The 22,519-nt window shown below is 43.2% G+C and overlaps 1 protein-coding gene across 1 annotated transcript; it reads left to right on the top strand.

Moving 5' to 3' along the window:
• The first annotated feature begins 8,214 nt into the window (after nt 1–8,214).
• Nucleotides 8,215–10,564, top strand: LOC147419232 (polyamine oxidase 1-like). Its single transcript, XM_086505954.1, has one exon. It carries the CDS (start codon nt 8,473–8,475, stop codon nt 10,282–10,284), a length of 1,812 nt encoding a protein of 603 aa, XP_086362080.1. The 5' UTR covers nt 8,215–8,472; the 3' UTR covers nt 10,285–10,564.
• Nucleotides 10,565–22,519: the final 11,955 nt, after the last annotated feature.

Raw genomic sequence — 22,519 nt, 5'->3', positions numbered from 1 at the left:
ATTCGCATGTTTTTGCTTACGGGGCTGGGTGGCGCCCCCCTCCACCTCGTGAGAAGACTGCTGCTCGTCTGATCATGTTGTGGCGGTGGGTGGAAGGCAGCACTTGCTTCCTGGTGACGGCAGGGGTTCGTGATGGCACCCCTTTCTCTCACCTGCCTTCTGAGGTTTGCATCTGTTGGTCACGGGTTTTGATGGTTTTGGTCGGCATGGTTCTGTCTAGTGCATTGTTCTATTGCGGGACTACAACGTGTGGCACTTCCGGGCATGGTATGGATGGGATTGGCTCCCACAAAGTCAAGGTCTGCATTTTTGTTGTCTCGACTGGCAAGGTGGACTTGTTGCTTGGAGGGGACAAGTCTGCTCTACTTGGTGGCTTCCCCGAGGGATGGCGGTTTGGGGATACTTTGGTATGGTTGCTGATATTGAGGGATGGAGTTGCATTGGCTGAGTGGCGGGGAGCCCATGCAAGGTGGTCTCTCATATTTGTTTTTTTTTTGTTTGTTTGTGACAGTTAAAGCTTGTTTGTTGGTATGGCCCATGGGCAATGTATGGTTGGGTTACGGCTCCCTGTAAAATCTCGGTGAACTTGTAGTTTCTCTTGGGACTCGGGGCACGGTTTGTGCCTGAGCAATTGTTGTATTTTTTGGTCTGTATAAAGTTATCACTCACTTAAAGTGAGTTTTGCAAAAAAAAAAGATCTGGAAAAACTAGTTGAAAAAGGTTTGAAAATAAATGTCACTCACTTTCTTTGCATAAGGTAATCGAGTCTTATACAATCGTGCAAACCTTATCATTGATTTGAGCCAAGAATAAAGTCGGGAAAGATAACATATCATCGTGAGAACCAATAGGAAAAATACAAAACTTTTTTTCTTTTTCTTTTGCCATACTCACAAATTGTGAGTGGAGATATGAAATTATATCTTATCTTGAGTTAAAGACAACACCTCAAATAAAACAAGTGAAAGGGTCACGATGGCTTTCTAAGAAAATAAGAAAGTGATAAAGTCATTAGGTCTTGGAATCGGTGTCTGGGAAAGGATTGCCTCAGCTTAGCCTTGAGTCGAGTGGAAATTGAGACTAACCGGTTGCAGACCATGGTAAAGGAAAGTAAAACGGTGAAATATGTGAGAAAATAATTCAAAAATCTTACAAATTTATAATAGTATTTCCGGTTCGCTTCTTTGTGATGAGGAGGAAATTCGGCTAACGATCGCCTAATAAAAGAGACTTTCTTGAAAATTCATTAGAATTAATTCATAAAATGCAAGAAAAGTCAAGCCATGTGAGGCTGTGAAATGAAATGTGAAATAAAAAGAACTCATCAATATGTGACTGTGTCTATAGAAATTACTAAAATTATGCGAGGTAAAGTTTCACTTTAGGATGTGAAATGAAGGGTGAAACAAAAGGATCCATTTACTATTTTAAAACTGAAATAACATTTAAGGCAAGTCTCAATCATCACTGAAAACATTGAAAGTATGTCTAACCACACACTCCTCTAAGGCTTCTTTTAGAAAGCCAACAACTGCACTGCTAGTCTATACTCAAATTGTCAGATACTGTTTCTTTAGTGTGACGCCCCAGTTTCTGGGCGCGTCGGGAAGGGGACCTTCAAGGGCCCGGCGGGGATTTATACCCGCGCGCGGCGGAGGGGACTCCTGTCTTCAAGGGCCCGGCGGGGATTTATACCCGCGCGTGGCGGAGGGGACTTCTGTCTTCAAGGGCCCGACGGGGATTTATACCCGCGCGCGGCGGAGGGGACTTCTGTCTTCAAGGGGTCCTGGCGCAGACGGCATCGGCTCAGGAGGGCCCGGCTCGGACGGGACCGGCTCGGGCGTGGTTGCGTTCCATGGGTCGACGGTCGTTTGCGTTTCGCGGGTCTTCGCGGGTCTTGCGTTCCGGGTCCCTAGCCCCACGTAGCCTCAGGCTCCGCCGCACCGCCGACGGGTCATAGCGTGCCCCGGGGAACCTTGCGTGGAGTCCCCACGGTGCGCGAGTGCGTGGAGTGAGGCTACAGTGTCTAGGTGGGGGGTCCCCTCCCGTGGCCGTTCTCGGGAGGCTCATACCCCTTATATACATCCCCGTTTGAAGAGAGTTCGACGACTGCGTCGAACGTGGAAAAAGAGTGCTTGGCTATGCATGAGGCCGTGGGGACAAAGGGGTGCATATAAGTGCAAGTGATCAAAACTGTTCCCAAATGCAAGTAAGTAGGCATGCTTTGTTTTTGTCATTTTTGGAGATGAGTATGTGTGTATTTTTGGGGTTTTGGCAGAAGGCTGAAAAGATATGCTTTGAACACCCAAGTAGAATTCCCCGTACTTGAGCGTTCCCCGAATAGGTAACCCAGTGTGCGCGGAGCCACCTGCTGCGTTGGCCCGCGCGGAGGCTTCTTGAAAGCCGAATCTGAAAGAGCGTTCCGTCGCAATGCAGCACTTGCGAGTTGGTCCCTGTTTGGACGTCGTTTGGAGGGCATAGCTCGGGGCCCTGCGGTCTCTTTGTAGACTTGAATGGGTCTTCAGCTCAGCATGGGCCACAAAAGTGGCCGGGGCGCGACGAACACCGTTGGCTTGGTTCGTCGCGTTTTTGGTGGTTTCCTGTTTTTGATATAAAGAGCCCTGTCTGGCTCGCATCTGCCTTTTTCTCATGTGGAGAGCCCTGTCTGGCTCGCATCTTTGCTTTTTGTGTCATGGAGGTGCCCGGCTCGGATCGGGGCCGGCGCGGGTCACGGGTGACGGCCCGGTGTCTGGACGCGTCACGGAGAGCCCTGTCTGGCTCGCATCGTTCCTTTTTCTCATGGAGGTGCCCGGCTCGGATCGGGGCCGGCGCGGGTCACGGGTGACGGCCCGGTGTTCAGGGAACGCGTCACGGGGCGGAGGGCGTGTGGTTGCTTTCTGGAGCTCTCTTCACCAAGATTTTGACGACCCGGGCCATTGCGGTTGGAGTCGTCGTGAGGATCGTGCGCGTCGGGCACGTCGGTCTTCGGCTCGTCTTCCAGGAGCTCGTTTCTGGAGCTCTGATACTAAGTGTGACGCCCCAGTTTCTGGGCGCGTCGGGGAGGGGACCTTCAAGGGCCCGGCGGGGATTTATACCCGCGCGCGGCGGAGGGGACTTCTGTCTTCAAGGGGTCCTGGCGCGGACGGCACCGGCTCAGGAGGGCCCGGCTCGGATGGGACCGGCTCGGGCGTGGTTGCGTTCCATGGGTCGACGGCCGTTTGTGTTTCGCGGGTCTTCGCGGGTCTTGCGTTTCGGGTCCCTAGCCCCACGTAGCCTCAGGCTCCGCCGCACCGCCGACGGGTCATAGCGTGCCCCGGGGAACCTTGCGTGGAGTCCCCACGGTGCGCGAGTGCGTGGAGTGAGGCTACAGTGTCTAGGTGGGGGGTCCCCTCCCGTGGCCGTTCTCGGGAGGCTCATACCCCTTATATTTAGTAACCTTTGGAAGGCCAGGAACCATTGAGTTTTGACAGTGACCTAATTGTGGCTAGCTTTTCAGAGATGGTACAAGAAAATAAGGAAATAATACTTGCGGTGGGAAAAAGACAAAACTCAAATGATTGGATTAGAACGAATCTCGCCATCCGATCGAACTGTCATGTATAAAGGTTAGTTATTAGTTCGATATGTGGTACGACTGATTAGGTTCTAATGTAACTATTTGTCAGTGAAGGCTCGGCATGAGTTTGAGGTGGATTTGTATATTTCTTGAAGGAATTCTTTTTTTTTTCTTTCTATAGCAAAACTCACAATTGTGAGTGAATTATATTGAACAGCCCAAAAAATTACAAGGTCTTGTCATGTTCATGTTAAGCCATGACAACATCCAAGGACCATAATTACATCGGCTATCAGGGCAACCACCCCTACCGACCAACCACCTCATCCTTGAGAACTCACAATTGTGAGTTTTGCAAAAAGGACAACACCTCAAATAAAAAAAACTCATCATACTATCATACTTAACCAAATTCAACCTCGCTCACGTAGTCCTTCCTTGAGAACGCCAAAAAATATTAATTGGACATCTGAATTGCTAAATAACCTTGAATAGTTCAATGATAGAGGGACTAAACCAACCAAAGGAGATACAATTCAAGAAGGGAGGGAGGCTTCTAAACACAAATAGGGTTTTCGTCTCTCTCTCTCTCTCTCTCTCTCTCTCTCTCTCACACACACACACACGCGCGTGTGCGCGCACATTGTCCAATTGTATGTGTCCAACCACCTCATAAATCTATACTAAGTATAATGGGGGAAGGGATTCCTATCCCCCCTCCCTACCACATGTCAAAATCTCTTTCAAGCAACAGGTGTGGCTTGCAGTTTCGGGAGCACAACGATGGGGGGGGGGGAGAGAGAGAGAGAGAGAGACGATCGAAGGCCACCAACCGCACTAGTGTATATAATTTGTAGCAAGACCAAAGTATTTCTTGTAAATATCACACAAATCTCCTCTTGAGATTATCATTATCAAATACTTAAAAAAATTCTACACATTTCCAAAATATGTCTTGGAATTGTGAGTTAAGCAAATCAAGAAGGGCCTCCACTTCCAAGGAGCTTTGTATGCTTAGAAAAAATGTTTCTAAAAGCATTGCTCACTTAAGAATTCAAGGCAAACATTGACATTAAAAACTTGAATTAAAAAAAAAAGTCATAAAAGGCGACACTTATCAAATATATATATATATATATATATATTTGGCAAGAGATGAGGCAACATGCAACTAGAGGACAATTATGATCCAAACTTTGTCATGGATGATGGGTGAGAGAGGACGAAAAGAAAGGAACACTGAAAATGCACATGGTTTGTTCTTTTGCAAAAAAAGAGAAAAAACAAAGATAAATAGCAAGTGGGACAGTAGACAAGGTATGTGCAAACGATTTTGGATTGAGTGTTGGTCAGGGTGAGATGCCCCCCCCCCCCCCCTCTTTTGTAATGAAGTGGCGTAAAGTGAGGAGCGCAAGGCAAGTGACAGGTCGAGTCAAGTACATCGAGGAGGAAGAGGCAACCACAATCATAGGCTTAGCCCAAACGACTTGTTCCAGTTCGAATTTGATAGCTACATAGCATTCCGATTTTGAGAGGTCGAGGGCCAGATGGCTTGCAAGTAAAGGTGGATTCACAATCTTATAGAGCCCATGGCTCCTCGTGGGAGGGCCATGCATGTAAGTGATGCAACCTACAAGTTTCTTCATATAAGGGAGCTTTCGCAAATCCTCGTTGAAGGTGGCGTCATCCAATTCTGCCGACGCTTGCAAAAGAGTGCTACAACGGAAGCGTAGCTTGTCGCGATCTGTAGAACGAAGCCTGAATGGAGCCAACTCTGCCAAAAATGGCAGAGTTAGCTCTCAAAGGCTTTGTTGTGTGGTGGCGACAGATCAAACAACAGACGCAACAGCTTTTGCAACTCACATATGGACAAGGTGGTTGAGTTTAGCGAAACTCAACCTCCTCCTTCATGTGAAACCCTTCTAAGGTAGTGGTCACACGATGCATAGTTATCAATAACGTTTTGAAGTAAGTCTGCCTCATGCATGGTCACATGTGCACCAATTATTCTTCATATAGGTAGGGGTCACGTGATGCATAGTTATTAGTTACGTTTTGAAGTAACTATGCTTCATGCATCGTCACACGTGCACCAGCTATTTGTCTTACATGCAACTCCGCAAGGCCTTTGTAACTATGGTGATGTTGGCATAGTTGCATCAGTAACATCTTAATGGTAAATATGTGCCGCGTCTCCACATCCTAAGTACTATCACAAAGATGCCTTAGGCCTAAGATGAGAGAGAGAGAGAGAGAGAGAGAGAGAGAGAGAGAGTGCCATGCTAAAGTACATAATCCCCACACAAAAAATTAGTCTGAGCAATTGGCCTGCAATGGCATGTTTACATTGTTGGCCTTAGTATGAGAAAGGGTAGTTGATCAAATGAGACCTTGAACCTTCTAGAAAACGTTGCTCTCTATGGCATAGAAACTTTATAATGTTTCATCCTAGTGGGCATTGGCATTTTGTTGTCAAGATTGACTTCTGATGACAATTTGAAGTTTAGGTCATCGCCGACAACATGGAAACAGTTGACAAGGGCGAAACATAAACAGAGAAACAAGTTTTCTTTTTAAAATATAGGATGAAAGAGGAATTTCAGGATGGGTTGACTTCATGTTTCTTTTCTGTTGCAATCTGATGCTTCGTATCAACTAGTTTTACAGGATTGTGCCCACATCTGCATGTCGCAAGGGTTGAAACCATTGCGAGCACGTTTAAAGCTCTTTTCTTGTACCGCTAGGCCAACTCCCCTTGAGAATGGTTGGCTCACATGTCAAAGACAAACCTTGGTTTGGGTCTAGGGTTTCTTTTTGGCAGGCATTTTACTCATTTTGGGGTACTTTCCCCATTTTAATGGATGAAAATGTGAGCTACCCTTCAAAAAATATACTAAGGTGACTATAATTTTACATAATCTTGAAAATTTGAAGGGCAACGGCGGCCACCAAAAATCACACCTCTTGGGTCATTACTCACCCAAAAGCAATTTTATCTAAAAAATATAAAATATTAGGGATATCCCTACTCCCTTCCCCACACTAATTATAAAAAACACTAAAATAACTTATTTTTCTTGGCCCATGGGACAAGAACGAAGTTTATAAATCTTTCTCTCATCAAAACATTAGTAGGTTTTGCAATAAGGTAAATAAAAACTTGTTGATTTTCTTTAAGGCTAGCTTGAAATCTTGCCGACCCTTTCCACACCCCCATGGTAGAAATTACATCCTGGCTGGATTCTATTGGTTGTCGGTATTTGAAGGCTACTAAGTGCCTATTCAAAGGTTTTACACTTGAGAAGGAATGAAGCGATTTTGCATCTTAGGGGGGCATGCCAGAACCCTACTCCTTAAAAAAAAAATATATATGCAATAGCGAGATACCCCCTTTATTCCACATCACCCCATTCTGTCATGCACCTTGCTCCCATCCCCTATGTCGTTACTCTCTCTGCTCACACGACATAGAGATAGAGAGAAGGTTGTCACGAGCATAGAAATATACAAGTGGGTGTGGATACTTTCCCCTCTATCTGCATGTAGAGCCCTCCTCTCTCCTTCTCCACCCTAGAGCCCTCCTCTCCCTCCCCGCTCACCTCTCGCTTGCTGCACGCAACTTGTCCACATGCACGACTTGGTGGCTACTTGTAAACTTGTAACGAGAGGGGATTGTCTACGTATTGCAGGCTTGCTGCTCATCCCTCTAGACTGCAACAACGACGTAGATGGAGGCATGTGGTATCTATGTCAGCAAGAGATGAAACATAGTTCTCACCACTTGCAGGACTGCAACAATGAGAGAGAGAGAGAGAGAGAGAGAGAGAGAGAGAGAGAGAGAGAGAGAGAGAGAGAGAGAGAGAGAGAGAAGCATTTGGAGTGCTCAGTACATGGGAGAGCAGTTCTCCTTTGCTTTGAGAAACAAAGCCATGAGTGATGAAAGCACGAAATCAAGAGAGGTAGCATCTCAAAAGATGCTCTCAAGTTTCCCTTTTCTCAAAAACGTGTCGACATGTAGAATCTACTATCCCCTTCTTGCACCAAGCCTCTTTCACGTTCAACAAATTCTGCCCACACATGATAGTATGTTAAAGGAAACCCATACCTAGTCTGCCAATGGCCTTCAACAGAGTTTCCTTCAAAATTCTTGTAGCATCACTCCCGTTCCAGCACAGTCTGCTCATACGGGATTGACGTTGTTGATGCTAAGAATTGAATGCAAGGGATAAACTAACATGGTAGCAAGAATTCCCCTCCTTTCAAAAGCGAATCACATGTAAAGCAAATTTGTCGATGTGAGCGAATTTTCGAGACGAGTAGGGGATATACTTCTCGATGTGTCAATTCCGTAGAAGTAGGGTTTGTGCGCAGTTTGCTGCTCCTCTCTAATTGTGTCAGTATTATACAAAGGGCATGTGCGAGAAGAGAGGGTGCGTGAGCTTTGGGGTTTCATTTTCGAAGCTCCATTATTTCTTATAGTTTCTCTTGGAGTTTTGGTGGGAGAGGGGATTTTAGAAAATGTGAGAACATGTGAGAGTGGGATTTGATTTTGAAAAAGGAAGCGAATGGGAAGATGACACGTTGAGGTGGTGAAGGGTTCCTCCAAATTTGGGAGACCTCTAAAGTTGGTAGATAGGTAGAGTTGGGACACAATAATGGAGGGAAAAGTCCTCGAGAATGTGCAGAGTGACGAGGCCATTTGTAAAGCAAGGGAAGCTTTTCTCTTTACCGCCCTCGTGCCCACTGTTTATTGGGGCATACTACTAATAAGGGCAGAGCGCGTGCATTTGTATGTGCGTTGTGTGTGAAGAAACCAGCGCGCGGCAGGCACCCCTCCGCCATAGCCTCAGCTTTGCCTCCCTGCGTTTCCTTCCTCTCTCTCCCTCCTTTCGCCGCCTTTCCTTCTCGCCCCCGCCATGGCTCCCTCCTCCAAACCCCGCATCGTTATCATCGGCGCTGGCATGGCTGGCCTCTCCGCCGCTCACCATCTCCGTCTCCACTCCCCTCCCGACAGTTTCAACCTGCTCCTCTTGGAAGCTTCTTCCCGCATTGGCGGCCGCATCTTCACCACCTCCATCGCCGGCGACCAGGTGGAGCTAGGTGCCACATGGATTCACGGCATTGAAGGAAGTCCCATCTATGCCATTGCAGAGAGAATCGGGGCCTTTGATGGAGATAATGTGAAGAAGCCATGGGAGCGTCAGGACGGTTTTCCCCGACAAGCAACCTTCCTTGCAGAAGGAGGCCTGGTGGTGCCTGAGGCAACCGTTGTGGCAGCAGTTGAAGCTTATGAGAAGGCTATCACAGAGGTAAAGGGAAGAGGTTCATGGAAAGAGAACAAAACGCATTTCCTTGAAGGGTCTGTAGGCTCCTTTGTCCAAAAAGGAAGAGATTATTTTTTGTCTCAGCAAGGGATGCAAGATCTTGGTCTGCAAAATTGTGAGGCAGGTTTAGGATGTGGATGGGATGTGCGCTCGCTGCAAGAAGCTGTGTTTCACATGCAGGAGGATATGGAACGCATTGACTCAGCTTGTAATTCACTTTTCGATCAGGATTTGCAATCAGAAAAGGAGTATGAAGAGTTTCCTGGTGTTCACATAACCATCCCTGGAGGCTACACAAGCGTGCTCCAAGAAATGGCAAACTCATTGCCCTCAGGAACTCTTCAGCTGAAGAAGAAGGTGAATAAGGTGTTCTGGAATCACTTCCACCCTTTTTCTGCTTCCCCTGTCGTGATCTGTTGCGAAGATGGCTCTGTCATTGAAGCTGACCATGTCATCATTACAGCGTCCTTGGGGTACTTAAAGACGGTAACGTCATCGATCTCTACATTGCCCATTAATGTGTGCAGATCTGTTGATGAATTGAGAGGTTCCTTGCCTAATAAAGATAATATATGTCAACTCTTTGAGCCTGCATTACCAGATTGGAAGCTTGAGTCAATTTCGCGCTTAGGCTTTGGTCTGGTAGACAAACTCTTTCTCCAGGTTGACTCCTCTGCAGAGGAGCGAGTTCGATCTTATGTTGAGTTGATTTATCGAAGAGGTGCAGCTGCACACGCATCCTTGGTTCCATGGTGGATGCGGCGAACGTTCTCGTTTGAGCCCATTTATGAAGGTTCATTTGTGATGGTTTGCTGGTTTGCTGGGGCCGAAGCTTTAGAGATGGAGGGGCTGTCAGATGAAGCCATCATTGATGGGGTAGTTGAGACCATGGCAAGCTTTGGACTGCATCGTGGACTGGGTGATGTGAGAAGTGATGCAGAAGAAAAGCAAAGTTTGCGGGGGCTCTTTCGTGGTATTCTCAGAAGTAAGTGGGGTACAGAACCCTTTTCTAAGGGCTCCTATACATATGTTGCCACGGGTGCAAGCGGAATTGACATTGACTCACTTGCAGAGCCACTACCTAGAAAATCCCAGTCTCATACATTCTTGCAATCAGATTGTTCTTTAGTGGCATTGCCGCCCATCTCAAGATCCTCATCAACTTCTTTGGTCTCCTCACTTTCTTTAGCTTCATCGTCATACGCATCCTCATTGTCATCGGATCGTGATGAACAGGATTTGGATGATTTATTTGGGATTGCAGCTGCAGAAGAGAAGCCTTTGCAGCTGATGTTTGCTGGTGAGGCAACCCACAGAACGTTATACACAACTACACATGGGGCTTTTCTGAGTGGTGTGCGGGAAGCTGATCGGCTACTGCGACATTATAATTATGCCAAGTGATGCTATTTACATGACACACTTTCAAAGTGATTGTTGCCCTGGTTGTGAAGGGTGCGGCTAGTTCTCTTTGGGGAATGTCTGCACAGAAGCAAGGGATGGCATTGCAATGCCCAAATGAGGTGCAATTAGCTCCTCTTATTACGAAGAAGGAGAGTAATTGCCTCGTTTGAGGAGTTAATGCCTTCATTGGGATCATTCTGATGCAGATATTGTAATCATGGCAAACATAAGATCTTTTTGTTTCTTCCTAATTGAAAAGTGTGCGGTGTTCTCATGGTAAGGATCTAATCAAGGCAAATGGTTGGGCAAAAGGGCATTTTTCGTTTGAAAGTGTGGGGTGTGTGAGTGTCAGCATTGCATCAAGTCACAAGGTCAAACCTTTTACATTCCGTTCTTTGACAATCTAAAGGTGTTAAAAGAAGGTTTGTTTGAATGAACTTTGAATCAAGGAATATGCGCATAACATGGTATGGAAAAGGGGGGGAGGTGGTGCTTGCCGCACTTATAGTAGCTTAGCCTTGTCTCACACTCAAAAAGGTTGAAAGGGTAGGTGTCTGTTTCGTGTCTCCACTCTTTAGCTTTTCTCCACACGCAAAGATCTTCAACTGTTCAAAGTTTGTTTTTTTTAATGCAATTTTGAATCAAATCCGCCCACATGACATTTCGTCAACACCCAAGAATCTGATATAATTTTATCTCATCTCTTCCAACAGAGAAAGTAAGGTGTCCATTTTGTCTTGTGTGGAAGCCATGGCAAGTTTTGTCTTTGTTTGGAAGCCATGGCAAGTCTCTTTGCACTTTTTAAGCATAAAACCATGGTTCTCTCTCTAGACTCACTGAAAAACTTTTATAGGTAGATGTTACATCTTGCAATTAAATAAACTTAATATCAACAAATCTTGTGATTGAAGGAGAAGTGGAAGACCACTTCTCGGCAAAAAGTGGGTTGTTACTTCACCTATTAATCCATGAAGTTTGCATAAGCATGAAAGAACAAAGTAAAAGTTGAGTGGGTTACACTTTCCTATTATTCTTTGAGTTCACATAAGCATGCAAGGAAAGAGGAAAAGTTCTTTAAAATATACTACTTAAATATTAGTAGTCACACCACTAATCTTATTGGTCTATGAGTTCACATAAGCATGCAAAAAGTTTTGATAAAAAAATCATTAAAATACTGGCAGTCACACCAATAATCTTATTTTTATAATTCTGAAGGGGCACACTCGATCATAACAAAATCCTTACTTTTCAAATGAATTGAGGGGGAGTATTATTCCGACTGACATAAGTTTTCAGTTTAATTTTACGCCTCAAGAACCTCAGGTGGTTCTACTGTGAGTGATGTTAGCTAATGGTTACACAAGTTTTCTCATGGGCTAGTTGAGTGATGAATGATTGAGGGGACAAATAGATATCTCAATCTATTATAGCAATAATAGATTGTCCTAATAAAAACAAGGTAAGGAGTCACGATGAAGGTAAGGGGGGACGAGAGTTAATTTTGTCATGCTTTCCGACTAAGGAGCTTGAGGTGCTTGTGAGAACACTACCCAAGTTTGAGATGCTTTGTCGTGCTTACTGACTAAGGTGCTTGTGTTCCAAAGGTCAACAATATCCCTACAAGAGGGGGCGAGTCCTAAAGCTAGGGGGATGAGAGAGAAAACACATACACACACACACACACACACACACACAAGGTAAGCCCAAGCCTCAAGAGGCAGCAAGGACACATGTCAAGCCCCTACCCATGTTGCCCTCATGTTGTGCCTAAAGTCTATTGGTTGGCTCCCAAGGAGTCCAATGATAAATTAGTTAATTTAATCAATTGTTTTTGCATTTATCAAGTCCTCCCTCTCAAAGGGGAAAGGTGGACACTTATTCCAAGGCTATCCTTGTTGCTTGATATACCTCTTGCATGTGATTGGCTAGGCCTCGAGGGGTCCAATGAGCTTCAAGCATGAGCTACAAGGGGGGGTCGACCAAAGCAAGAAGGGGGGTTGCTCGGGGGGTATACTCTCCAACAGACACTCACACACTCTCATTGTGGGAAGTGCAAATTACAAGAGCTCCATCTCCTTCTCCAAGGTAGTAGAGAAGTTGAGAGCCTACACCAACACTCTTGGCTATGGAATGCAAATCCAACCAAGAGCCATGCTTCAATGCTTAAGCTTACCATCTTTTTCATCTTCATTACTATGCTATTATGTATGATAGAAGAAGAGCGATGATAAGTGAGGAACTAGTTCTTTCTCCTATGGAATGTTTCTTCTTCCTCTTGCCTACCCTCATTCCCCGCTAGCTCTCTTCACCGTCGAAGGTGTTTGAAGCCTTGGGATAGTTAATGTTTTTTGCAAAGTTGATGTTATGCTCGTCGTGATGCTTGAATCTTTCCATCTTCATTGCATCACCTAGGTCACAAGGAACACAAAGATTGTATTGTACCAAGTCTCTCCTAATGAGAGAATCTATAATACAAATGCCATTAGAGGGGGATCGCTGGCTCCACATAAATCCGGTCCTCAATTGTTGTCAACTTCTCTAAACTCTCTCTCTTGTAAAAGTATTGTTCATGCTAAGTTAATTAAGTACTATGTCTATGTTGCTACCATCAATTAAGTTCACCCTCTATGCTCACAAAGTATTCTCACAAAAGTGCTTGATTTAATTTCCTAATTCTGCTACTCTCAAAGTTAATAGGCCATTTCCATTATATTGGTATCAGAGCATTTGGTTTCTCTTTTTTTGCTTAAGAAGAGAGGTCCTTAAGTAGCCTATAAATAGTTGATTTTGTTAATTATATTAGGATAAGTGGGATTGAGATCTATTATCGGTTTTGTTGAGCCCACTATGTGGGATATGGTGAACAACTCGGGAGCTTTGGACTTAATAATAGGGTCTTTTTAGACTTGCCTACGGCTTTACCATTATTGAGCCATAAGAAGTCCGAAAGGAGCTAGCGCTCAGCAATTTTTGCAATATTAGACCCACTTGAAAGGCTAAGAGGAGTAGCAACTAAGGTTTTGAATTGCCAAAGAATACACTAAGCAAACACACAAATTCTGTTAACATGGCTGACAATAACCAACATAGTAGAATGAACATTGATAACTTTGATTTTGCACATAAAGGTGCTAATGATGATGCCCCCATGTTTGTCAATTATCTTGTTACTAGGTTGCAGCAACCTATGGGCAATTCTGCTTTGCAAGCCGAAGTTACTCAACAACTTCACGCATATGGGATTTCCCTTCCTCTCTAAGAGGAGAGAGAGCTTACGAAGTCTCTTGAAGAGACCCCCAAAAGAAGACTCTCTCCCATACAAGAGGAGGAATCCAAAGAGCAAGAAAGTAATGAATCTGTAAGTTCCTCTGAAGATGTGGGTCCACAAAGACGGCAGTCTAGATGATCGCCAACTCCTCGCAAGAGGACACAATCAACCCACAGTCCTTCTCCTCGTCACTCCAAAAGTGAAGAGAGGAAACAAAGGAAGAAAAGAGCAAGAAAGAGGTCACCCTCTTCTCCTTCTTCTTCACCTTCCTCCTCTTTTGACGAAATCTATGGCTATTCTCCTAGAGAATAGAAGAGGGGAGGACATCGCAAATCTTACCCTGCATGGCGAAGGTCACAAAAGCTCAAGAAGTTCAAAGAGGGAGGAAAGAGTATCTCTTTTCTCACCTATGATGGAATCTTTGGTGCTACCGACAAAGTATTGGCCTTCATCCAGCAATTTGATGTGGCCTTTGGAGATGAGGGCTTCACGTAGTCCTCCAAGCTGCACCATGTAGCTATGCACTTCCAGAGATCGACTCGTCAATGGTGGGCTAGCCTCCGTGGCAACGGAGAAGCTTCAAAGACATGGAAAACTCTACGAGTTTCCATCATGAAGCAATTCCTTGCAAGTGATACAAAGAATAAAGTGCTTGCAATTTAAAGCTTCTCTCTCATGAGTCTATCCACATATATATAGACAAGTTTTGGGATTTACATCTAAAGGCTACCGTCTTTCAAAAGATAGACTTCGTCGAGCAAAAGCAACAAAGAAGGGCATGGCATAGCATATGAGAGTCGAAGGCTCTCATATGTTATGGCATATGAGAGGTCCAATGTGATGCTTATGGCGATTGCCTTGGAGCAGTCTTGCTTCAAGAAGGGAATGCCATAGCATATGAGAGCCGAAGGCTCAATATGGATGAATGGGTCTTGGGCATTTATGAGAAAGAGCTTTTAGCTGTTCTACATGCCCTAGACACATGGAAGCACTATTTATTGGGGACTCCATTTATTCTATGAACAGACCATCAAAGTCTCAAGTACTTCATGACGCAAACCAAGATTTCCAACAAACAAATGAGGCGAAAAAATTTTCTTTCGCAATTTTATTTTCATATTGCTCACATTGTTGGTAAGCACAATCAAGTGGCCGATGCACTTTCACGACAACCAAAAGTTAATGCGGTGTCTACAACTCACAATGATCTATCTTCTATGATAGATGAGTATGCTATTGACCCTGACTTTAGAGACATAATGTCAGCCCTTGCTTTGGGAAAGAAAGAGGAACCATGCACCTTGCAAGATGGGTATCTTCTTCATGGAAATAGTCTATGTATTACCCACTCCCTTCTGAGGAAGTCATGTATGAATCCCATGCTCCTCCATATGCGGGACATAGAGATATTCAACCTACACTCCAAGGAGTAGAGACATATTTCTATTGGCCTACCATGAAAGTGGACATACAAGAGTATATTTCAAAATGTGTGGTATGCCAAAAGACCAAATATGATAGAGGGAAGCAGCCTGGATTACTCAGTCATTGCCTATCCCAAATTCACCATGGGAGAGTATATCCATGGATTTTATCTTTGGATTACCCAAGTCTATCCATGGGAATACGAATATATGGACAATAGTTGACAGGTTTAGCAAGCAAGCACACTTATTCTTGTCAAAAAGACTATTAAGGCACACCAAATGGCAACTCTCTTCATATCTTAGATTTTCAAACACCATGGATTACCAACATCCATCGTGTTAGATAGAGATCCTATAATGACTAGTAATTTTTGGAAAGGTCTCTTCCAAGGCCTATCACCCACAAACGGATGGCCAAAGTGAGATAGCCAATCTTACGATAGTCGATCTACTAAAGTCTTATGTTACAGAAGTAGATCAACGCTCACAATGGGAAAAGTACTTACCTCTTGTAGAGTATGCGTACAATAATACTGTCCATACTTCTACGGGAAAAGCACCTTTTGAAATCATTGAAGGAAGACCTAAAAGTCCCTTGCTACTTAAAGTACATGGGAAGATTTTCACTGTCGATGAGTATAGCCGTGACCTATAAGAATCTTTTCAAAAGATTAAGGAGGCTATATCCATCTCTCAACAAAGGCAAAAGGCTTCTGCTAACAGGCACAGAAGTGCCTTAACGTTCAAAGAAAATGATTGGGTCTTACTCAAGTTTCCCAAGGCTCGATTGAGACAAACGACAGGCAAAATTCTACATGCCATCAAAAGTATTATGCTAAATTAGCAAAGACATACTAGGTCCTTTTTAAATATTGAAGCCCATTAATGAGATGGCTTATCAACTCAAGTTGCCCAACCATTGGCTCATACACAATGATTTTCATGTGAGCCTACTTAAGCCCTACAAAGGAGAGCCACCAAGTGAACCAATTATTGAAGACCCTCCCGAAATCGAAGACCAAGAAGAGGTGCTACAACCCGAAGCTATCTTTCGGCATGTAGACAAGGTACTACGACATGGCAAAATTATTTGATGGTATCTTATTAAGTTCAAAAATTATCCTTTTGAAGATGCTAGATGGATGCAAGGATACAACTTGAGGATAGTATGAACCTTGTCAATGCTTACAATGCTACATTAGAGTAAGTAAATTTACAAATTTCTTTCAAATAACCAATATTTTTGTCTTGTAAGATTAATTCTCTTTTCATTGTGCACAAATTTAAATAGTATGCATGCTTAGAATCATGTTTGTGATGAGAACATCTCTCAAACACGAAGAAGAATTTGTCAGTCTACTTGGGAGAATGAAATAAACTAAAGAGCAGACTTGCTTGCAACAGCTATGTCTCCCAAGCACCAAATGGATTAGTCATCCATCTTGAAAAGACGTCGTAGAGTAAAAAGGGATCCTCTACGTGCTAAGAAACATTGATAATGATTAAGGCTTTATCTCTTCCACCTCATAGTCGAGGACGACTATGATTTCAAGAGAGAGGTAATGTCATAAAATCTAATATCTAACCAACCCAAATGATTTTTTCATATTCAACTAGTCATTTAATGTGGGAGAATAAATGGGAACAAGGGTTAGAATATAGACATGTGCTTACAGATTTATCTCCACACGGGGCTAATGGTAAAGGTGTCCAAAAGAGGGACGATTTGTCAAAGAGCAAGGCTAGCCAATGGAGCTTAAAGACCTTAGGGTTAGCTTCATTGAAGACCTCAAAAGGTTAGTCTTATAAGTCCTTTGACCTTAGGAAAGCTAGGGCCCAGCTTGAGTTGGGAACCTTGCCCAAGCTTGAGGTGCTTGATGACTAAGGTGCTTGAGGTGCTTGTAGGCTAAGATGCTTGAGGTGCTTGTCGTGCTTGCCGACTAGGGAAATCGAGGTGTTTGTCGGAATACTACCCAAGCTTGAGGTGCTTTGTCATGCTTGTTGACTAAGGTGTTTGTAATGGAAATGGCCTATGAACTTTCAGAGTAGCGGAATTAGGAAATTATGTGAGATTACTTTGTGAGCATAGTGGGTGAACTTAATTGATGGTAGCAGCATAAACATGGTACTTACTTAACTTGGCATGAACAATACTTTTACAAGAGAGAGAGTTTAGAGAACATGACAATAGTTGAAGACCGGATTCATATGGAGCTGCCCCCCCCTCCAATAGGCATTTGTATTATAGTTTCTCCCATCAAGAGAGACTTGGTACAATACAATCTTTGTGTTCCTTGTGACCTAGGTGGTGATGCAATGAAAATGGAAAGATTCATGCATCACAAACATAACATAAACTTTGTAGAAAGCATTAACTATCCCAAGCCTCAGTCCCAAGGCCTCAAACACCTTCGAAGGTGGAGAGAGCTAGAGGGGAATGAGGATAGGAAAGAGGACGAAGAGAACATTCCATAGGAGAAAGAAATAGTTCCTCACTTATCATTACTCTCCTTGCTAGCATACATAATAGCATAGTAAGGCAGATGGAGAAGATGACAAGCTTAAGCATTGAAGCATGGCTCTTGGTTGGATTTGCATTCCATAGCCAAGAGTGTCGGTGTAGGCTCTCACTTCTCACAAGCTTGGAGAAGGAGGTGGAGTTTCTCAACTTTCACCAAGTGAGAATGAATCCCAAAATGAGTGTGTGTGTGTGTGGTGTATATCCCCCTAGCACCCCCTTGCTTGCTTGGGGTGAGTTGTAGCTTTTACACATGTTTCAAGCTCATTGGACCCCTCTCCCCCTAGCCAATCACATGCAACATGTAGTCAAGTACATGGGTAGTCTTTTGACAAGTGTCCTCCTTACCCCTTAGAGAGAGAGAGAGAGAGAGAGAGAGAGAGAGAGAGAGCTTGAAAATATCTAGATATTTGTTGGATGGAACTAGAATCTCATTGGACCCCTCTTTAGCCCAACCAATAGCATTCAAGCACACCATGTGGTTAAGCTTAGTGAGAGTATGACATGTGTGCCATGTGCTCTTTTAGAAAAGGGGTGCCCTTTGGGTGAGTGGAAGGATAGGTCAAAGATTCCCCTAACTTTGGGACTTTAATGCATAGGAAGATTCTCAAGCAACTTCCTCATTAAGTGTGTAGGGCCTCTTTTTGACTCAAGCATCTTACTCCCCATGCATAGGAAGCTTCTCAAGCAACTTCCTCATTAAGTGTGTAGGGTCTCTTTTTGACCCAAGCATCTTCCTCATTAAGTATGACAAGTACCTCAAGTACCTTAGTCATCAAGCATGACAAGCACCTTAGGTGGAGTTCCCACCTCAAGCTTAGCGCTAGCTTTTTCCTAAGGTCAAAGGCAAGTTTAGGTCGGGTTCCCACCTCAAGCTCAGCCCTAGCTTGCCTAAGGTCAAAGGTAAGTTTAGGATGGGTTCCCACCTCAAGCTCAGCCCTAGCTTGCCTAAGGTCAAAGGTAAGTTTAGGATGGGTTCCCACCTCAAGCTTCAGCCCTAGCTTGCCTAAGGTCAAAGGTAAGTTTAGGATAGGTTCCCACCTCAATATTAGCCCTAGCTTGCCTAAGGTCAAAGGACTTTTAACACTAACCAATAGAGTTCTTTAATGAAGCTAACCCTAAGGTCTTTTAAGCTCCATTAGATGCAAATTTCTCTTTGATAGACTACGTCCTTTTGGACCCCTATTGAGATATAAACATCTCTCCTCTTGGTTTCCTGCTAAGGTAAGTCTAGAAGCGCTTATTGCACATTGCTCTTTGATAGACCATCTCCTTTTGGACCCTATTGAGATGTAACCATCTCTCCTTTTGGTCCCGTGTTGAGATAGGTATAGAAGCACATGTCTTTATTCTAACTCTTGTTCCCGTTTATTCTGCCACATTAAATGATCAGTTGAATATGAGAAAATCATTTGGTAAAGTTATTTTATGACATTACCTTTCTCTTGAAATCATAGTCGACCTCGACTATATGGTAGAGAAGATAAAGCCTAGTCATTAGTCCATGTTTCTTAGCGGGTAGAGGATCCCTTTTTACCCTACGACATCATTCCAAGATGGATGACTAGTCCATTTGGTGCTTGAGAGATGTAGCTGTCGCAAGCATGTCTGCTCTTTAGTCCATATCATGGTTCCAAAGTAGAGTGACAAGTTCTACTTGGTGTTTGGGAGACGTCGTCACCACAAACATGATTCTAAGCATGCATACTTTTAAATTTGTGCACAATAAAAAGGGAACTAGTCTTATAAGACAAAAACATTTTTCAATTAAAATGCATTTTCATATGCTTACTCTAGTGCAACATTGTAAGCATTGACAAGGTTCATATTATCCTTAAGCTAGGTTCCTTGCATCCATTTAGCATCTTCAAAAGGATACTTCTTTAACTTAATAAGATATCGTCAGATAATCTTACCGTTTCTTAATACCTTGTCTTCATGTCATAGGATGGACTCAGATTGAAGTACTTGATCTCTGATGTTTGGAGGGTCTGCAACCATCTCTCCTTTTGATGGCGCTCCTTTGCAAGGCTTACGTAGGCTCTCATGGAAAACATGGTGCATGAGCCAATGGTTGGGGCAACTTTAATTGATAAGCCATCTCATTGACTGGCTTAAGAATTTTAAGCACCATAGTATCTTTTTGCTAGTTTAGCATCATACTCTTGGTGGTCCGTAGGACTCTTGCCCGTAGTATGCCTCAAATGAGCCTTGAGGAACTTTAGCAAGACCCAATCATTTTCCTTAAAGGCTAAGGCTCTTCTGTGCTTATTAGCAGCAGCCCTTGTTGCCTTTCTTGTGAGATGGATATAACCTCTTTAATCTTTGGAAAATATTGTTGTGAGTCTTGGCTATATTCATCAGCACGCGAAGATCTTTCCATGTACTTTAAGTAGTAAGGGTCTTTTGGATCTTCCCTCTTTAACCTCAAAAGGTGATTTCCCCATAGAAGTATGTACAATGTAATTGTACGCATACTCTATAAGAGGTAGGTACGTCTATCATTGAGAACGTTAATCTACTTCCATGACATAGGCTTTTAGTAGATTCAAGAATCTTTAGATCAGTTATTTCACTTTGGTCATCCGTTTGTGGATGATAGGCCAAAAGAGAAATTTAATCTACTTTCTAGATTCTCAAAGAGATCCTTCTAAAAATTAATGTTCATTGTAGCATCTTTGTCCAACACTATGAATGTTGGCAAGCCATGATGCTTAAAAATTTGAGATCTGAAGAGGATTGCCATTTAATGTGCCTTAATAGTCTTTTTGACAGGCATAGAGTGTGTTTTCTTTCCTAGCCCTGTCGACTGAAACAATCCAAGTTGCTTCCCTCGATCAAATTTCAACTTTTGGTATACCACGCATTTTGAAACATACTCTTGTATGTTTACTTTTCATGGTAGACCAACAGAAATACATTTCTACTCCTTGAAGAGTAGATTATGGATTCGCTCTTTGCCCCGCATAAGGAGAAGTATGGGATTCATACATGGCTTTCTGATTGTATGGGTGAGTAACACATAGCCTATTGCCGTTTGGAAGATAACCATCCTTCAAGGTGAATGGTTCTTTTTTTTTCTTCCCTAATGCAAAGGTTGTAATTACATACTTAAAGTCTCGGTCAGTAGCATACTCATCTATCATAAAAGATAGATCATTGTGAGTTGCTATAGACACCACATTTACCCTTGGTCGTTGTGAAAGTGCATCGACCACTTGATTGTGCTTGCCAACAATGTGAGCAATATGAAATTTAAATTGCAAAAGAAAATTTGCCTACCTCATTTGTTTGTCGGAGAGCTTGGTTTGCGTCATGAAGTTCTTGAGGCTTTATGATTCATTCGTAGGATGAATGGAGTCCCCAAGAGAAAGTGTTTCCACATGTTTATGGCATATAGAATAGCTAGTAGCTCTTTTTCGTATTTTCCCAATACTCACTTATCGAAGTTGAGCCTTTGACTCTTATATGCTATGGCATGCCCTTCTTGAAGCAAAATAGCTCCAAGGCAATTACTACAAGCATCACATTGGACCTCAAATGGCTTTGAGAGATCTAATATGTGAGCACATATTGAGAGATAAGATTCTCCTTAAGCTTCTCAAAAGCTTCTTGCACTTTTGTAGTCTATGAATACTTAATGTTTCTTTTTGTTAAGTCATGTAATAGGCCTGCTATTAGTGAGAATTTTTTTTAATGAAGCATCTATAGTATGCACACATACCTATGAAGCTTCGTACCTCATGTAGATTCCTTGGACTACGCCATCCTTTTATTATCTCTAACTTTGTTGGGTCCATACGGGTGCCATCTTTAGAGATAATGTGTCCTAAATATTGAATCTCTTGTAGGAAAAATTCACTTTTCTTTTTATTAATGAAAATTTTATTCTCTCTGACAACTTGAAAGATTACCTGGAGGTGTCGCTTGTACTCTTCAAGAGAATTTGAATGGCCTGAAGATTTTTTTGTCCATCATGAGTTTGAATGCATCTGGAGCATTTGTCAGGCCAAAACTTGTAAATTATCAAATAGATCTTGTACCCGCGGCATGGAAAATCTATGTTTGATAGTGATCTTATTTAGTGCTCTATAGTCGACACACATGTGATATGTGTCGTCTTTATTTTGCACTAAAAGCAATGGTGAACAAAATGGAGAGGAGCTAGGTCTCACCATCCCTTTTTTTTCACCAATTCATGCACTTGCCTCATGATATTCTCTTGTTGAGCCTGTGAAACTTGATAAGGAGGCTTGCTAGGCAGTGAGCTTCTTGGTAGGGGCTCAATTGCATGGTCATCATCCCTCATTTTAGAGGTAGCTCACTAGGGATGTCATCAATGAAAACATCTTGGAATCCATTTAAGAAATTAGACAACTCTAATTCCTCTTGATTCCCTTTATTGCAGGGATATGGTGTTCCCCAACTCATTAGCATCTATGTACATGCTCTTTTCCTTGTAGGTGAAGTAGATTCTCCTTTCAAGGAACTTCATGTTGGAAGCCATGCGGTTAAACCATGGAGCCCCAACGATAACGTTTCTCATGTTTGAGAGGAAAGATGAAGAAATCCTTTTTGTCCACATAGCTTTGGACATGAAGCCTTAATTTTCCAATGAAAGAAGTAACTGATATGTCTTGTCCCTTGATAGCTCCATTGGCTTTCAATGCATCTCCTATCTTGTGGGCTTGTATGCCTAGCTTAGTGGTCAACTCCGTGGATATGAAGTTGTGAGTTGAACTAGGGTCAAACAAAATAAAGGAATCACGTTCTTGCATCTTTTCCCAAGCATAGGAAAGGAGAAATCCTTGGCAATGAGCATCCTCTTTTGGAGCTTTAAACATAGAGGCTCTAGGAGTCTCATTGCGGGTAATTCTCTTGGGGCAAGAACGATAACCATGGCTTTGCTTTCCACACTTAAAACATTTGTGGTCCTTACAAAAATCTTCTAGCTCTTTAGGAGAGAGTTTATATTTACCTTTGTAAACTCCCTTTTCCTTGGACCGATTGTTGTTGTTG

The sequence above is a fragment of the Adiantum capillus-veneris genome, chromosome 29, assembly GCF_014529385.1.
Source record: "Adiantum capillus-veneris isolate H3 chromosome 29, ASM1452938v2, whole genome shotgun sequence".
In the NCBI taxonomy this organism is placed as follows: Eukaryota; Viridiplantae; Streptophyta; class Polypodiopsida; order Polypodiales; family Pteridaceae; genus Adiantum; species Adiantum capillus-veneris.
The sequence above is the reverse complement of the archived record's forward strand: the minus strand, read 5'-3'. Positions and strand labels throughout refer to the sequence as shown.